This window comes from Lygodium microphyllum, unplaced genomic scaffold, assembly GCF_053477565.2.
Source record: "Lygodium microphyllum isolate KBCC unplaced genomic scaffold, Lygodium_microphyllum_v1.1.10 scaffold_44, whole genome shotgun sequence".
In the NCBI taxonomy this organism is placed as follows: domain Eukaryota; kingdom Viridiplantae; phylum Streptophyta; class Polypodiopsida; order Schizaeales; family Lygodiaceae; genus Lygodium; species Lygodium microphyllum.
Genome location: NW_028229527.1, coordinates 859,306 through 878,190, shown reverse-complemented (window position 1 = coordinate 878,190; position 18,885 = coordinate 859,306). Strand labels below are relative to the sequence as shown.

General features: G+C 41.9%; 1 protein-coding gene across 5 annotated transcripts in view; it reads left to right on the top strand.

Annotated features, from left to right (window-relative positions):
* LOC148008934 (uncharacterized) overlaps positions 1-16,452 on the top strand; it is an 82,692-nt gene extending 66,240 nt beyond the window's left edge. For 4 of the 5 annotated variants that reach the window (XM_087673890.1, XM_087673888.1, XM_087673887.1 and 1 more), the window contains 7 exons: positions 13,723-14,096; positions 14,173-14,250; positions 14,444-14,482; positions 14,579-15,061; positions 15,139-15,252; positions 15,328-15,714; positions 15,955-16,452. In XM_087673890.1, the coding sequence (XP_087530016.1) occupies positions 13,723-14,096; positions 14,173-14,250; positions 14,444-14,482; positions 14,579-15,061; positions 15,139-15,252; positions 15,328-15,714; positions 15,955-16,095 (1,616 nt within the window). In that variant the 3' untranslated portion in view covers positions 16,096-16,452. The remainder of the gene's footprint in view (positions 1-13,722; positions 14,097-14,172; positions 14,251-14,443; positions 14,483-14,578; positions 15,062-15,138; positions 15,253-15,327; positions 15,715-15,954) is intronic. The other variant, XM_087673891.1, reaches the window with a different exon arrangement.
* Positions 16,453-18,885: the final 2,433 nt, after the last annotated feature.

Sequence of the window (18,885 nt, the reverse complement as noted above, 5' to 3'; positions counted from 1 at the left end):
CTTTTTCAGCCTTGCCTTTTCAAAACGCAGCAATACATTATCATCCTTGGCAAACTGAAAGCATGTTTGTGGCGATCAACTACTCTCTTTTGCTTTTCTTGCGATCTCTGAAGTGCATATTTTATCTTTCCATAGGCTACATCTAAGTTTTCCACATAACGATCAGCCTCGAAGATGTTATCCTTAGTTTGCAGAATAGATGGTACCTTCTTGGCACCCTCAACCATGTCAAACGGAGCTTTGCCCATAGAACTATGCATTGTGTTGTTGTAAGCAAACTCAACCAAGGACAAATATTGCTCCCACAGTGTCTTGTGGTTTGAAACATAGCATCTCAAAATATCCAACATTGTGGAATTTGCTTCCTTAGATTGACCATCTGTTTGCGGATGGAAGGATGATTAGAATTTCAGCGTGGTACCCATATTCTCAAACAGCCCCTTCCAAAATAAATTTGTCATTTGGGGGGTCTCGATCACTAATGATCGACTTTGGCATACCATTATACTTACAGATGTGCTGCAAAAATAATCGTGCCATATGATCAACCTTTATTTTCTTCCTCACCGGAATGAAATGGGCTTGTTTGCTAAACCTGCTAATGATAGTCTATATCACATCATTCCCTGTAGGTGTCTTAGAAAGCCCAAAAGTAAAGTCCATTGCAATGCTTTGCCAAGGCCTATTTGGAATAGGCAAGGGTTGTAACAAACCCGACATCTTTTGCCTATCATGCTTTACCTTCTGGCATACGATGCATGTCTTAATAAACTGTTCTACATCATGCCTCAAAAGTGGCCAATAAAAGAAATGCTCCATTGCCTTGACCGTGGCATCAATACCCCTGTGTCCTACATACGGAGGAGCATGACTTTCGGTGATAGCTCTAGGCCTTAATTGCTTTGTGACACACAGTTGTCCATGCATCATTAGAAATCCATCTCTTAGCACAAAGTGTTGATGCCTTTGGTCATTGCAAAGATCATCATAAACATAAGCAAAGTCTAAATCAGCAACATATTGCTTTTTCATGGAGTCCAACTTAGTGTGATAAACCATGTTGACGGTTGAAATTTGTGGCTTTCGTGATAGTGCATCAGCCATAACATTTTTTTTACCATCAATATTTACAATCTAAAAATGAAACATAGAGCGAAAATTTGCCCATCTCATATGCTTTTCTAACAACTTTGTTTGCGTCAGAAAGTATCTCAAAGTTTGATGGTTTGTTTGCACTGTGAAATCAGCCCCCAACAAATAATGTTTCCATGTAGACAGTGCATGAATTACAGCCAAGAGCTCTTTCTCATAGACTCGCAAATTTTTTTCTGCATCGTGGAGAATTTGGCTCTCATAAACCACAACACAGCCGTCCTGCATAAGAACAGCCCCAATACTGTTACCACATGCATCACATTGAACTATGAATGACTTCCTTAGATCGGGCAATACAAGCACCGGATCTAAAGTTATCTTTTTCTTCTAACTTTTCAAATGCTGAAATCTCCACTACTATTCATCTAAATGGCACATCCTTCTTCTGCAAGGCATACAATGGAGATGCAACTTCAGCAAACCCGCAGACATACTTCTTGTAGTAAGAACATAAACCCAAGAAGCTGTGGATTTCATACACATTCCTCAAAGGTGTCCATGATTGTATTGCCTCATCTTTGCAGGGTCCATGCAAATACCATTAGCCAATACAATGTCCCAAAAAGTGGATTTCATACAAGAAGAATTTGCTTTCCTTGTCATTGATAACTAGCCTATGCTCACGTAATTCATTGAACACAATGTCCAAGTGTTTTCTATGCTTTGCCTTGTTCTTTGAATAGGCAATCATGTCATCAAAGAAAGTGCCTCCAAATCGTCTATATGGCTTGAAGATGCGATCCATCACTGATTAAAAGTGGCAAGAGCATTGGTAAGTCCAAAAGGCATAACAAGAAACTCATACAATTCTAAAGATGTCCTAAAAGCTGTCTTAGCCATATCTTCCGATCTAATGTGTATTTAATGATACTCACTTTTCAAATCTATATGGCTAAATATGGTTTTTTCTTGCAATCTATCCATAACATCATCAATTCGAGGAATCAAAAAGTGATTATTTATTGTAATCTTGTTCAGAGTACGATAATCAATGCATATATGCCATGAACCATCCTTTTTTTGTACCAAAAGCACTAGAGAACAAAAAGGAGATGAGCTGGGCTGAATTAGCCCTTTTTCTAATAACTCATTTACCTGACTCATAATCTTCTCTTGTTGGGTTGCATTGACTCTGTAGGGTGGCTTATTAGATGGGCTACTTCCAAGGATAAGATCTATGCCATGATCTTTTGGCCTTTCAGGCGGTAGTTGCCTTGGAAGTGACTAAGTGAAGCAATCAACATACATTTTCAGAAATGACATGTGATCCTTCTCTAATATAGACATGTTCCCAACATTCTCACTATCATCTTTATCCTTAGTAAAAACCAAGTATGCTCAAAGATGATTTTTCATTACTTTAGAAATGGCAGTTGCAAATACAACAAGGACAGATTCACCTTTCAACTTTACATCAAATGTGAGTACTTTTCCCTTATGTTGAATAGTGATATTTTTTGGATGAGAGTCAATCACTGCACGTATCCTTCTATATGCAACTGAAGCTTTCCAATGAGCGGTGTGATGGACTCTGTATGGCCTTTACATGCCATTTCAACTTCCTCCATGGGTCCCATCTCATTTTCTCTGATGTCTAGACAAGCGGCCATGTCAACAGAGATGAAGTTGGCTCATTCATCATTATCAGAGAAAATCAATTCATGCTAATTCCTAATTTTGCCCCATACTTTGCACAACTTAGTAGCATCATCACTGGGCTGATTACTAACATCGGCCACTAATCCCACTGATGTTTTGGGCCTCTCTTCTTTAGAATCTCCTTGATTTTCTGATGTTCGAGCTTGCTACCTATTGGGACAGTCCCTTGCAATGTGACCTTGCTATTCACAAATAAAACATTTATTTGCAGTCATTAATTCCCTATGTTGTGCCAATGTTTTCGAGCTCTTTCTTTGTTGTTTTGGCCTCTTGTTAGGTTGATTTTCAGATCTGCCCCTTTTCTATGCCCATAGTTGCATTCGTACTACGTACGGACTAGTTCATTCCGTACGGTTCGTACGGTACGTATCCGTACCATTTCGTACAAAAAAACAGGCTATTTTTGGCCTCTGAAGACTAGACCATACAATATCTTCCAACTCCTAAGCCTTATGTTTATTATCATAATTCCAAGTCTCTTACACACACACACACACTCTCTCTCTCTCTCTCTCTCTCTCTCTCTCTCTCTCTCTCTTAACTTCCAAGATGAGTATGCAATTCCAAGAGCATCCCTCAACCCCCCTCCTCTCTCTCTCTCTCAACTTCCAAGATGAGTATGCAATTCCAAGAGCATCCCTCAACCCCCCTCCTCTTTCTCTCTCTGTGTTCAAATTGAGTGCAAAGCCTCTCTTTCTCTCTCTCTCTCTCTCTCTCTCTCTCTCTCTCGTCACACACACACATACACATACATATAAAAGAATGAAGAGCCTGTTTGTCCATCCACCCTAAACTTTGCTTTGTTATTTGAAGTTTGATGTATTACATATACACTTCCATTTGTCTTCTAGTAGCACATTGCGCATATTGTGCATGAAGTTTTTCTTTGTTATCCTCATGTATTCATTGTATTAACTCAAGTGACATTGCTATTTTAGCCCTAAACATGTGTTCTATTATCTATAATCCAAAATAATCAAGTTTTTTTTTTTTTCGTACTAATATTGTACCGTACCTTATAAAATCATAAGGTACCAATTAGTACCGTATTTTATCGTACCGTACCGCATCATACCTTTCGTACTTGATAATCCTGTCTCAGCCTTAAACCACCTTTTATTTAGCCTCTCCACACTCTTTAGGAAGCCCGAATCCTTTCCATGTAGCAAAGCATTAGCTGTAGCAGCAGTCTCTATGAGCTAAGACATGCTAGATACTGTGTCGTAGTGCGTAGGGTTGAAGGTCACCAGAGGGGTTTGGCAAGAGAAGAATGTATGGGGGTTCAAGAGCTTAGACTCTAGAGATGGTAGAGATAAGAGAAGGGTTGAAGGTTTCAAGCCAAGTTCTTAAAGATAAGTGACAGCAGGGTGAATGTAGGTTCAAGGAGAGGAGTAGACGGAAGAGAAGGGGTTCGAAGAGATTGAAGATGTAGAAAGATACTTTAAAAAAGAATTAGAAAATATAGAAGAATACTAACAAAGATGAAGCCTGTCAGTTTCTTTCAGTATTATGAGAAAATATAACTCTAATAGACAGAAATGTGTACAAAATAATACCTTCCTCTATGTTGCTCAGATCGCCAATCTGATCATTCCAATGGCTCCGAAGGGGGGGTTAAATACTCGGAAGCCTAGCCAGAATCCTACCAGATCACTCCTTCATCTCCCACTTTCGGAGTGCTGTTCACTGCTTGAAAACAACGATCGCGCATCGCGTGATTTCGCTAATCTCTATTTTTACATAAAATCCTCTCAAATTAGCTGAAAGCTATGTGCTTTCTTTTACATGTCATCCTAATCTAGAAGTTGTCTATAGTTTTGTAGATTTTTTTACAAGAGATAATATCTAGAATATTAAAAATTGACTAAAATCTAATATTTTTGATCCATGGACACTAACACTAATGTCTAAAATGGCATTGGCTCTCTAAATCTAAAAGGAAGCCACACTCTAGATTTTTTTACATGGTGTGCGTGTAGTGGCACAACAACGGTGGATTTAATGCAAGAATCCCTGATTCCTTTGGGCAGTCCACAAACATATTTTTCCACTTGCCCATGAAGGGGTATGGGACTATAAGAAGTAATAGGCAGCAATGCATTCCAAAACTTCTTATTATATTGCTCTAGATTCTTACATTTCTTAGCATCCAGCTTGTTCCAAGCTGTCATAATGTCCACCTCAAAGGTACTTGTCAACCAATTTGATGCAAACATTTTCTTGAATTGTATCCACGTTGACGGTGCTCTAGCTTGTATCAAAAGAGTGAACCACCATTGTAATGCATTTCCTTTCAAGAAAATGACTGTCTTTCGAATCTTCGAGAACTCTGTGAAGCTTTCCCTTGAATAGGCTACATCAAACTGCTGAATGAAAGTCAAAGCTTTCAGCCTATCTTGTACACCGCTGAAGGACTCAAACTTCGCTGCTTTTCCACCCTCATCATTGTGTTTTGTTGCCTCTTTGGGTGTCAAGTTGTTATACATCGGCTGCTACAAAAAGGGTGCATTTCTTGAATTTACATCAAAACCAATACCAAAGGGAGCATTTGCATGACCAACATTCATTCCTTGAGCCCCATAGGCTTCGGGGATGCAAATGCAGAACCAAACATGCTACTTTGTGCCCCATGCATCAAGCCAATGCTGCCATACATAGGGTTTTGTATATTTCCAGCCATGCCCGAATACATTGGGCCTTGCACATCATGCATTGGTTGCTGCATACCATAGGGATTTGTGCCATACATTCCCGTATGCAGTCTTTGTCCAACCATAGTATGAAAAATCGTGCTTTCACCGAAATATCGTAGCTGCGCTATCATATCATGTATACTTGGATATCCAAAATCCATTGGATTGGCACTTCCATGATGGCCTTGCCTTTTGCATTCCTTGCCCCATAGGTACCAACTGTTTTACTTCATTAGCATCTTTGGGAGCTTCAAATGAAGGGTTTGGCATTATCTTCAGTGCATCTTGCTGTCTCTAAGAGGTGTAGAAGACATGCTTTTCTTCTTGGCTTTGATGTGCTTCTTTGGAGCATTCAAAAATTGGGTAAATTGAGGATCATTTCCCAATTCAGCAAAGAGATTTGCTGCTATCCTCATCCGATTCTCGAACTGGTCATCAAATTCCTCTTCACTTTGTTGGTCATCAGCCTCCTTATGCCTTGAAGGCTGTGCATCTTGCCCAATAACATTTTTAGCTTGCTCTCCATGGTCAGAGCCTTGTCCAAGGTCAAGCATTGCATTTCCTTAATTCCCATGTGAATGTTCATATTGAGAGGCATCATTATTGCTTGAGTCCATCTCATTGTATGAAGACATATTGTTGTAATTTCTCAAATGAGATTAAAAATCAGCACTAGTACAAAGCTTTGGCTTGCAATCAGGTGCCTTGGGCCCACCAAATCAAGGGCTTGAGTGGTATCTCGGCAATGGAACCATGAAACCGGCCTTCCTCCTCAGATAGGGTGTTAAATAACCTGATTAAGCACTATTTACAGCAATTAAGAAATTCACAAAACTGAAATGTACACTTTACCGTATATCTTGAACATTGGACACATTGTTGGCTCCAAAATCGGCTCCCCTTTTGGTATTTATTTAACTTAATTGAAGAAGAAGACGATGTACAATGGGATTCTCGGAATCTCTTTCGGTAGTCCAACTCCCCTTGCTGTCCAAAATGACCAGCAAGTCTTCAATTTGATTTGCCCCTTGATTCAGACAATCAATTGCATCTGCTTTGATGGAGATGGAAAATGCCCCAAATTCAATGATTTGTTGGTTTCTCTGCTTGAATAGGCTAAAAAACCGCTTCAGCCCTGTTGAATCCAAGTCTTGGAGCTTCCAATTTTTGGCATGTTTCCGGAGGTTGTTGCTAAAATCTAATTTTTGTTGGGTTCACAACAAAGAAATTTGCTTTGATAAGGAGCAAGAACCATGAGGTGTTGAGTAAGTGGAGTAAGATGGATAAGGAGGGGGTGGTGGAGGGGGATAAGTAGGAGGTGGATGAAGTGGGTAGGTAGAAATAGGTTGAAAACGTATCGTGGGTGGTGATTGATGTGGAGGCATTGAAACATAAAAGTTTTCATAAAGTGCCGGTAGAGTTGGTAGCATTGGGACACGTAAGCCCTATCCAACCATTGGTAGGGGCACAACGAAATGACCTAAAGGCTTGATAGGTAATGCCATGGAGGCAAAATGTGGTACCAATTGATCCACACTCGGTGGTGGTTTGGTGGCATTCTCAAGCCGCAAAAAACCTGAAAGTGTGTGGATGGGATGATGAACCTCCATCATGGAGACACCACCTTGCTAAGAAAAAGATGACATCCTAAAGGGCATGCCTAAAGGTGAAGGACCCCTTGGTGTGATATGTGTGGACATGAAAGATGCACTTAATGGAGGTTGAAAGGAAGGTGTAGTAGAACTAGTGGGTGGGACATTATGGATTTGTCATTTGTGTAGTTGTGGGAAATGAGTTATGTTCCTTTTGTCCATTAAATGCAAATGATGAAAAAGATGATTCACCAAAATCAAATTGACCATGGGATGTAGAAGCTAAAGGAAAAGGAGCACTTACCAAAGATCCTCTTAACTTTTGCTTATATTTTTTTGAGTTCAAATGGAAAAGTTCTTTGGGACTTATGAACCAATGATTGGTATAAAGAGTTTTTTCATCCTAACCATCACCAATATCTTGTGGAAAAGATAAAGTAAATTCAAAAAATTGAGAAGCATTAATATGCGTACTTGACATAGGAGTGAAAGGAGGTGGAGATGTGTATGGAAAAGATGAAAGAGACTGTGATGGAGATGATGGTGGTAGAGAGGAAAATGGTATCTATTTCATGCCAGTTTCCATATCAAGAGGGCCAGTCCTTTGTGGAACTTTCGTTCTCCTTGTGAAATCATTAGATCAGTGTACCGAATCTAAAGGGGAAAACTCAAATTTACTGTTAATCTGTTGTTGAGCTTGATACATGAAGATGAGATCATATTTGGCTTTGAGATCTCGTATGGTCTATGGACTCCATGGTTGTTTGAATACTCTCTGGCTATGTTGGAAGGAGGAGCAAGCTGTGAAGCCCACTTTGTCTCATGTCTTGATTGCTAGACTTGGAAGCATCATGATGATGTGGTGAAGATGTGTTTGAAGTCATCTTGCCCTCTTGTTGTTTTTGCTTTTTGTGAAGAGCTTTCAGATTAAAGGTCGAGGTTTGGAAGAGAACCTTGCTCTGAAACCATGTGAAGAAATACTCTAATGCAAAGACATAAATGCAAGTATAAGACAAATCATAAACTCAATAGAACATAGTTAGGGTTAGGATAACTCAGAGAGAATGAACAAAGTGGAAATCTGAATGAATGATTGAATATTGAATATGTAATGCTCATGCAACAAACAAATCGTGGTAATGGTTATTTTAGCTCAATATGTACCAAGGTCTTGTGGGTGACGATAGCCGTGGAGTGGTAGCTCCTAGGCCTTAATCATTGGCAAACCACTGAAAGACCTTCGCAAAAGGAATATAACCATGCACTTATCTTGAACATGAGCAGTGGACAAGTTGTAGACGTTACATAATATAGCGAACAGAATCTGAGCAAGGAGTAGAGAACACACATCAAATATGAGAAGAGTAGAGAGCTCAGGGCGTTGCCCTCAAGCCCCCCCTATCAAGGGGGGCCATTGGCCCCCTTGAGACTCCTTGGCTTGGGGCTACTTCCACAGCCCTTGGATCCCACAATAGAGGCCCTGATAACTCCTACAGCTTGTAACTCGATGCATTATACCTCGAGTTGTTACTAGCTTAATTACTCTATCTAATCCAATGGCTAGATACATAAAGGTCATCTTTTTGCCATTTGGTCACATAGACCTCATCTGATATACAAGTCAGGGCCCACCCAATGTTTGTGCTCACCCATGGCTTCTTTGTATAATGGGGGCCTTACAACTTAGAGCACCTCAGATCATCAGTGGTATCTTACGAGGGTGGGGCATTGAGTATATCTAATATCCCCCCTCAATGTCCACCTTGAGGTGAACTACATTCTTAGCCCAATGTCAAGTCTTTGAAGATGAATTGGAAGAAGATCCTTCGTAAGAGCTTTGGTGAAGATATCTACTTCATTTTTCTTTGTTGTGGACAATAGACCAGCTCTACTATCCCATCCTCAATCAAGTCACGCACATAGTGATAGTGGATTTTAAAATGTTTGGTGCGTGCATGAAAAATTGGATTTTTGGCAATGGTGATGGAACTCTGATTGTCACATCTTAGCATTGTTGGATCTTCATCCTGTACTCCCATACGCCATAGGATCCTCCTTAACCATACTGCTTCACATATAGCAAAGCAAGGTGTCTTGTACTCTGCTTCAGTAGAAGACAATGCCACGGTTGGTTGCTTCTTACCAATCCAAGAGAAAATTCTTGAACCTAAAGAGAAACAATATCCAAAAACTCATTTTCTAAAATCATTGTCAGTTGCCCAATTTGAGTCATAGTTCCCCATAAGAGCACTTCCGAAACTATATGTGATACCATAGTTAAGAGTTTCGTTTAAGTATCTGCGCACCCGTATCCCAGCTTTCTAATGAATTTCTTGTGCCTGCTCAAAACACCAACAATAAAATTGATATCTGGCCTGGTGTTACACAAGTATTTGAGGTTGCCAACCAACTTCTTGTACCACTGGATGTCTGCTAGTGGTGATGTATCCTCAATGGATAACTTCACATTGACCTCCATAGATGTAGCTATCTCCTTACACTCAATCATGCCAAATGCTTTTAATATCTCCCATGCATACTGTTTTTGAGAGATAAAGATTTTGCCAGACACTTGCCAAACTTCAATCCTCGAACAATAGTGCAGCAAGCCCAAGTTTGTCATTTCAAACTTAGAGCTCAAAGCCTTTTGAGTCTGATGGATCATGTCTTCATAGTTACTTGTAATAAGAAGGCCGTCCACGTATAGGACAATCATTATAGACTTTTCACTATTCTTGTAACGTACAAGTTAGTATCTGAGACACATCTTTTGAAATTCAAACTTAGAAAGAATTTATTTATCCGTTGATATTATGCTTTAGGGGCTTGTTTCAACCCATACAATGCCTTCTTCAGCTTACACACTTTGTTCTCAGAATGGGGGCCTCAAATCTTGGTGGCTGAGCCATATACACCTCCTCCTTGAGATCACCATTCAAGAATATTGATTTGACATCCATTTGGTAAACTGGCCACTTATTATGAGCAAGCATTGCAAGTACTGTGCGAATAGTGGTCATTCTAGCTGTTGGAGCAAATGATTCTTGAAAATCAAATCCTTCAATTTGTGAAAATCCCTGCGTAATTAATCTAGCTTTGTACTTTTCTAAACTGCCATCAGCCTTGTACTTTACATTCTAGACCCATTTGGTGTCAATAATCTTTCTCTTTTTTGGCTGATCCACTAGCTCCCAAGTGTCATTCTTCATGATGTTGCTATACTCAACTTGTATAGCTGCTCTCCATGCTAGATCAACAATTGCTTCTTCCAAGTTTGCTAGCTTCTTTATTTCCCTTATAATCTTAGCCATCAAGGCCAGGTTGACTATGTGAGCAGAAGCCTTTCTTTACTCCTCTACTCTTAGTGACCTTCTTGGTCCATTTGCCTTTTCCTCAGTTGTGGTAGACATAGGATTGTTGCAATCATAGAGCTGCTTCACCCATCGTGGCAATGGCTTTTCTGATGGTACGATTGAAGGTTGGTGAACTTTGTCCTCATCATCCGAAGACGATGCTTTCTCCTCCTTGAGAATAGGAACAACTCTTCGGATAGATTCACAGTGGACTACTCCTTCACTAGATGATAAACTGGAAGAACTTATATTCTCCTTCTCCACTGTATGTGGCTGCTCCTTGAATACCACATCCTAGCTTGCTATGATCTTCTTTGCCTCTTGGTCATACAATTTGTAAGCTTTTTGCCCATCACTATGACCCAAGAATATACATTTTGTGCTTTTTGGATTTAACTTGTTTCTCTTATGCTTTGGAACATGTGCATAACATTCACATCTAAAAGTTCTAAAATGTAAGATAGATGGTTTCTTACTAGAATAGGCCTCATGAGGAGTTTTGCTTTTAAGGACCTTTGTGTAACTCCGATTGACAATGTAGATTGCAACATTAACGGCTTTTGCCCAAAACTTGTTAGGCAATCCCTTGCCCTTAAGCGTTCACCTTGCCATTTCTTTAATGGTGCGATTTGACGTTCAATAATGTCATTCTGTCGAGGTATATGAGGCATCATCAATTGACGTATAATCCCTTTGCTCTTGCAAAAGTCTTCAAACTCTTTTAAGTTGAACTCACCACCACCATCTGTTCTAAACTTCTTTACACTTTTTCCTATTTCATTCTCAACAAGTTTCAACCATTTTCTAAACTTGCAAAAAGCTTGAGCCTTATCATGAAGGAAGTACACGCACATCTCTTTACTGTAGTTGTTGATGATCAACATAAATTAAAAGGATCCTTCCAAGGCTTTTGTAGGCATTTTCTTGCACAAGTCAGTATGCACAAACTCTAGAGAAGCCTTTGCTCTATTCTTGCTTTCTTATGGAAATGTCTTTCTCTATTGCTTGCTCTTTATACAAGCTTCATATGGTTTTGTCATTTCAGTTGCTGTAGGTAGGTGACCAACCATACCTTGCTTATGCATCTCCTTTAACACTACAAAACCGATGTGACTAAATCTTTCATGCCAAAGTTTACTTGTGCCCACACCAGTGGTGGCTGTAAGAGCACTTAGCTCATACAGATTGTTTCTTCTTTCTCCTTTGCTGAGAACTTTGCCAGCATTGTCAATAATTTCTGCACCTGTCTTAGTGAACCTCATCTCATGGCCAAGATCAGTTATAGAAGCTACAGATAGCATATTTCTCTTAATCTCTGGAACATAGAACACGCTTAAAATATTTTTGAGTTTACCATTTGCAATAACAAAGGAAATAGTACCTGTGTCCTCAGCAGGGCATTTTGCATCATTCCCAACTGTCACGGCGATGGATTCTTGCAGAGGCTTCATAAAACTATATAGACCTTTCTTGTTGGTCATGTGACGGGAGGCACCACTATCCAATACCCATGAGTTAGTGTTAGATATTTCTTGCGCTGATGAACACACTTCCTCAATGGTCACCATGAATAACTCCAACTCTGCTTTCTTTAATCGTGTTGGCTGTTTCTTTCCCTTTAATCTTCATGGTGCTATGCTTTTCATCTGCCTTCTTGACATGACAATCTATAATTGCATGTCCTTTCTTCTTGCAGTAGAAGCACTCTTCTTGAAACTTTTTCTTACCACCCTTTTTCTATTTGTCACTATTGGTAGAGAAACCACCTTTGCCTTTCGCATTGGTGGAGAATGCAGCATCTTCATTGCTGCTACCTTCTCGGGCTTTAAGTCTCAACTCCTCCATTTGTAGTGGAAAGAATTCCTCAAACGTGAAAGCTTGGGGTTTCACGTGAGTATTTAGGGCAATTACCAATCCATCAAACTTTGGTGGACAAATCCGAAGACACCTTCGAGTCTTTTGTATTTTAACACTAGCCATTTGGTCACACAGATTCTTGATCCGAGTGATGAATGCTTCAGCTATCTCTTCTTTGGCAAACTTATTTGCTGCTAGTTGATTCTCCAAGTTTTGAATCTTTGTTTGATTTTGCATTTCGTATTGACTCCTTAGTACGTTCCAAGCCTCTGATACCTTGGTTGAGTGCTGAATCAAGGTCAAAACACCATCAAAATAGCTTGTAACTAAGGCACACAATGCTTCTGCGTTCCTTCGTTTCCAAGCTTGTAGAAGATCTGCATTTGGAGGAATCATAACACTTGAATTTGATGGGTCGGGGGTGGGTTGTGGTTCTGGGTTAGTCTCCAACACCGTCTCTAGAAGCTCATAAGAATCAAGGATAGTTGTGATTTTAAACTTCCACAAAGTATAGTTTGTACCATCTAACTTGCCTTCGCTGAAGTTTGGTGGACGAATTCTCAATGTTTGAATCATGAGAGTGTTACATGGAGTTGAATGACCAACCAGTGGTTGGAACATTTTATGGTTTGCTTGGTTGGAGTATGTGGGATAGGAGAGAAAGGAGTGCTCATGATACTAAGATGTGTGCAGGAGCTGGGCACAACAGAGTCTTATCTTATTGTGATTTCTATAAATCACTAGGACGTGAGGTAGTCTTTTTAATTATCGGCCACATGTCTTGTGTGTGGGCCTTAGTTGATGTGAGATGTTCTGCAGTATGAGGTGTCTCTGGCTGTTTAGACTTTTTTAAAGTGCAATGAAGGGATCTGGCTTGCGTGTTCGTATTTTTGCTTTTGGTTTGGGGTGGATCACTGTTCGACACTTGCATGTGGGCTTGGTCCTGCAGCATGTCATGAACCCTCTCCTATCCTATCCTGAAGTCAGCAAGGGATCTGGCTTGCATGTTCATATTTTTGCGTTTGGTTTGGGGTGGATGACTGATCAACATTTGCATGTGGGCTTGGTCCTGCAGCATGTCATGAACCCTCTCCCATCCTATCTGGAAATCAGCAAGGGGCTCCTATGCTATTGGGATCAGAGTTATTGAGGTGATTGCTTTATGATCAGATAAAATGTTTGCATACTGTTGCTTCTGAAACATGTAATCCTACCCTATAAAAGTCAGTAAAGGTTTTAGCACAAAGATGTAGATGATTTTGGAAGGCCCATATTCCATGGAAATAAGCACCTTATGAGACTGACAATTTTGGCTAAGCATGCAGAACCTAGGGGTTTCTAGAAAATTTCACTCATTTTTCTTCAAGTTGACCATTTGTATTTTTATTGGACTAAATCACTGATCTTCTGTAGAGGTGCCCAAGCAAGTGAATGTACAGAGATCAGGAAGGGATCCACATCTTGATGAACCTGTGGATCTAGGAGCAGCTTTGGGGCCCACTTCAATGACAGGAATCTTAAGTACTGCTCAGGTGTCTACTACAGCTAGTCAAGGAATCTTAAACACTGCTCAGGTGTCTGCAACAATGAGTACAGCTCAGATGTCTACTATGACTACTCAAGGAATCTTAAGCACTGCTCAGGTGTCTACCACAACTAGTCAAGGAAATGTGGGTAGCACCACTCAACAAAATGGTGATGGGACAGCTTCTGGGACTGACGCACTTACCAGTCATCTAGCTGGAATGCCAAAGCATCAGCTTTATCAGATAGTATCTCAAATGAAGGTAAGTGGTTTATAATATATGCAGTTCGTTGAGATTTTGATTCTCCAGTGATGGCCACACTTGCTTTATTGAACAGGATCTCATCCAGCAGAATCAGCAGCAAGCTCGAGAAATCTTAATAGCTAACCCACAGTTGACAAAAACTCTATTTCGGGTGCTGCTAATATCCATCTTCCTGCTCTGTGAAGAAACTAGTTCCTGAAAACATCCAATAATTCTTACAAAACTTAGTATATTTTCTATCAACTTACATAGTGTGGTTTTTGTTGGACTGAGGATATTTACATTAAGACCGAATTTCAGCTTAATTTTGTAAGGTATTTTCTCTCATATTTCTCATTTTCCAGGCACAAATCATGCTTGGTATGGTGCGGGCACCAGACACAGTAAGAAACATTGGTTGATTTATATGCTTGTTTGTATTGTTAACAAAACTGAACTCCACATTCATTGTATCTGCAAACATTTCCTTGCTTGTACAGGATTCCAATCAAGATATACCAGCACAAACTCCACAACAATTACCAATACAACCAAGTCAGATGCAGCCCACACAAGTGGCATCACCTGTCCAGCCGGTTCAACTAACAAACATATCCCAGCAACCAATCAACCAAACACCTCAAACAGGACAGCTCCAAGAATCTGCTGTGCAGATGCAGCCACAGATACAAAGTATTGAGCAGCCTCAGGCTGCTCTAGCAGGCCTTGTGCAGCCTACTCAGTTTCAGCATGCAACACAGCAGCATCAGGCGTCTAACGTGTGGAGCGCAGCAATATTATCTCACTCACAGTCAGCATCACAACCAAGCATGCAGCCTCAGCCACCCCCACATCCCCCCCCATTGCCGCAACAGCCTCGTCCACTAATACCTCCAGCTCAGTTGCAGTCGCAAAATACACAGGCTCTTGGTTTTCATGCAGCCCCTGGTCCCCAGCCATATCTTTCTCAGCCTCCATTTCAGGTGAAGATCAAACTTGCAATGTGAGGTGTGTTTATTTTTTCACTGATGATAGTCCTGAACCATTGCTTCTCTGTCAGCAGCAACAGCAGCCACATCAGCAACAACAAAGTGCAATGCTCCAGGCAAGCGCAGGTTTTCCTTTTCAGATGCAGCCACCTTTACCCAGTCAGCCACCACCACAAGCTTATCAGGTTATAAACTGGCACATAACTGAAGTTAGGAAATGGAATGCATAGGTATATTAACTACTGTAATGCATATTGCAGTTGCAACGGAGTGCAGCTGATTCTGGTGGTGTTTCCATGAGTCAAGGTGGTGTTTTGGGCATGGGAGGAACAGTACAAGGTGGAAGAGGGCCTAGCATTGGAGTCCCCAGCATCTCCACCCCACACATGTCATGGAATCAACAGATACCATCAAGTGGACCAATGGCTGGGGTCCCTCAGGCAATGGCTTCAGGGGGTATGACTGGTCATTTAGTATCTGCCCATCATCCCTTGGGTGGGGGCAATGTGTTTCCAGCGGGTGGCCTAACGAGTGCTGGACCTATGCCAATTCAACAACAAGCAGGACCTGGCTTAATTTATTCTCAAGGATTCAGTCAACCTCTTGCACCAACTCAGCCCCAACTGCAGTCACAACAGCAAATTCAGGTCTGCCTTCTGCTTGTCAAGCCCACCTTTTCTTTTTCCTTCTGGAGTTTTGCTGGGTAGTTAAGTTTGTTCCAGTCAAATTGGATAAGATGATTTGAGGTTGGAATAGATTGCATGTTGGGACAATCAGGATCTCTTTCAAAAGATAACTCAATTAAGAAGATGAACAATAATGAGTCAAAACATGACTTTTCAGACAAGTCTCTATCTAAAGTTAATGCATCATCTGATTTGGTATAGATACCTCTTGAGTTGGAGCAGCAGAAAGCATTGCTGCAACAAGTGATGAATCTTACACCGGAGCAACTGAATCTGTTGTCTCCAGAGCAGAGACAACAGGTGTTTCAGCTACAACAAGCATTTCGAGCTCAAGCTACTTGACACGTGATTTCTATTTGTGAATGCTTGCTTGATTGATTTCTGGTTTGGCTTACAAGTTTGATGGATGTCTCATGGCATCCTCAGACAGCCACATGTATGTTGGATTCCATTTATGAGGTGAGACCTTAAAAAATTCAGTTTATAGGGCAGGAATTATGTACTAGTCTCTTGTTGGATTGTGTTGGAGGCTGGAGGCCTAAAGCTTTTTTGTTATGAAAATGTTGTGGAAAGGCATACCTCAGTTACAATTGGGAGCTTTGCTGTTGCTGTTGCATTTTATGCTTATGCAGTCTGTTTTTGAGAGGGCAAATTAAACGTGCTTTTTGCCTCTTCATTCATAGAAACTTGGTTTTAAATAATTTAAAATGCCTTTGCGCTAACCACCACTCATCCTACATGGTAATCTCTTGATAAGCTTAAAAATTGCCCATAAGTAATTTCTTTTCTTTGTACTCTAGCAGCTGAAAGACTTAAGATGAATGTGCAAGTGCTCTGTTTTTACTTGTTGGTACATGTGTGATCGTGTGCACACTCAGTCATGAGGGAGGGAGAGAGAATGATATATTAACGTCTGCGAAGGGCCAAAATGACCTATGAGACCATGAGTTTCAATCATCTGTGTGATGGTACAACTATCTGAAAAAGGAACAATAAATGAGAATGTAATAAACAATACAAGTGGGCTAAGGCCTATAAGTAAAGAGAGCTCTAGTTGACAAGTAAAGAGTTCCAGCTGATATGACCTCATGGGGATGTTGAAGGCTTTTTTTTTGCAAATAGAAAGTGGCTAATTATATTACTTCAGAAAAAACCTTTGAATACAAGGAAGTGCTCATGCTCAATAGACTAGCTGGAGCTGATGCAGTCGCAAATATATCAAATGTACAAGCCTCTCAGGGCGGTCTAGGGGGGATGGGGGCAAGAAGCCATGGACTCCTGTTTGCATCTTGAAAAACAGGTCCTGGCCGCCCCAAGTGCGCCTGAGATAACAACGGAGCTCTTGACGAGCCTTGGACTTGCCTTGCACCTGATCCCATTGTCCGCTGAGGGAGTGGATGATGGAGGTCCAAAGCTTTGCTAAGGTCGCCTGTACTAAAAGTCTCTCTCAGCCAAAAACCTCCTGACACCGCGCCTTCCATATATGCCATCCGGTAAGACTCCCTATGATCTCCCATACTTCAGAGCGGTCTGCTGTGGGCTCCAATACCTAGCGGATGGGTAGAGCCTCCAAATTGACCACTGCGCATGACCCTACCTCAATAATGAATATCATGTCCTGCATCTCGGCCTCATATAGAAGGTGGCGGCCCTGGCTGACTGCCTGCCAGCAGAAAGCTTGCCAAGGGATACATCCAAGGCTGGGAGCCATGCGGCGAAGAATGTGGCATGCTCCTCTCCACACTAGTTGTGCCGCCTCGCACAACCAAAGGCAATGTTTTGGGGTTTCCAGAGGTTGCTGTATTTTACGCTTACAAACTCCCTCCTTTTGCATCTAGGCAAGCCAACTTCCCATCTCCAAGTCTCCATGTGCCACCAGCCATAAGAAATACGATACCCTCCTCGGTCTCCAGCTATCCCATAGGCGGCGTCAGAAGATCCGTCCGAAAGGCTCCGTGATGCTGTGCTCCACCCAGTGCCCGCTATACGACGGCGCCCAATCCATATCCTCCTGTATTAGTACGTGTCTGCCAATCTTGGTAGTGTACTCCAGGAGCCTCGGTGGCTTCTTGGCAACTGCAATGGCCAACCATAGCCACTCCCCTGGATCCCACTCTAGCTCACCCAGTGCTTGCTACACGACGGCGCTCAATCCATATCCTCCTGTATTAGTATGTGCTTGCCAATCTTGGCAGTGTACTCCAAGAGCCTTGGTGGCTTCTTGGCAACTGCAGTGGCCGACAATAGCCACTCCCCTGGATTCCACTCCAGCTCATCAAGTGGCCAACCCTCCCAGATCCAAAGGCGCCACTCCCATAACTCCTCCCAGAAGAAAAAGGGTGAAGCCGCCATGTCTTTCCTTGAAGGCCAATCACTCGGATCCTCCTTCATGAAAGGACAGCAATTCCCTCATCCTGCTGCCCCTTGTCAAGAGCTAGACGCTCCCTCTCCTGCACAATGAATAAGGTTCTAGGTGGAGTGCTGCCCACTCTACTTGCCACCTGGAGGGGGATGCCTATTGGTGAAAACCTAGCGGCCCATACCTCTCCGGGCTCTATCGGCTCTCGTATCGGGGGGGGTAGGCCACTTTTGAGGTATTGCTGCATCTATCTCTCTTCTCCTCAGCTTCACTCCTCTCTGACAGCCTGATACTCGTTGCAACACCTCCTCGTCTACCAACCTGTATACCCCTTGCCATGTCTTGATGGTACAAGGCGGGCGGGCCTCCCACCCAGCCCACTGGATGTGGGGCCGCTCACCAACATCCCGATCTGGGGGTTCTAGATTACTGACTGACGGTCTATCTCCTCCTGGCAGCCTGGGGGGTTGTGGATTAGGGCCTTACAAAGGCCTTGCCACACGCAGAGCAAGTTGCGTAGGAAAGGTGATTTGGGCTAACGTGAAGATCAATCTCAGGGACGGCCTCCACTCACCACTGAGGCTCGGTCTACACTCTTGAAGATCCTCCTACAATAGGACCTTCCATATTTGCCCTGTTGGTGTGAGGCCACAGATGACTAGCTTGCCCAAGAGGGCCATACTTTGATACTCTAGGTCTATGATCCTGAGCCCTCCCCCAGATCAATGCCATATGATGGTCGCCCACGCCACCTTGGCCTTGGAATCCCTGGA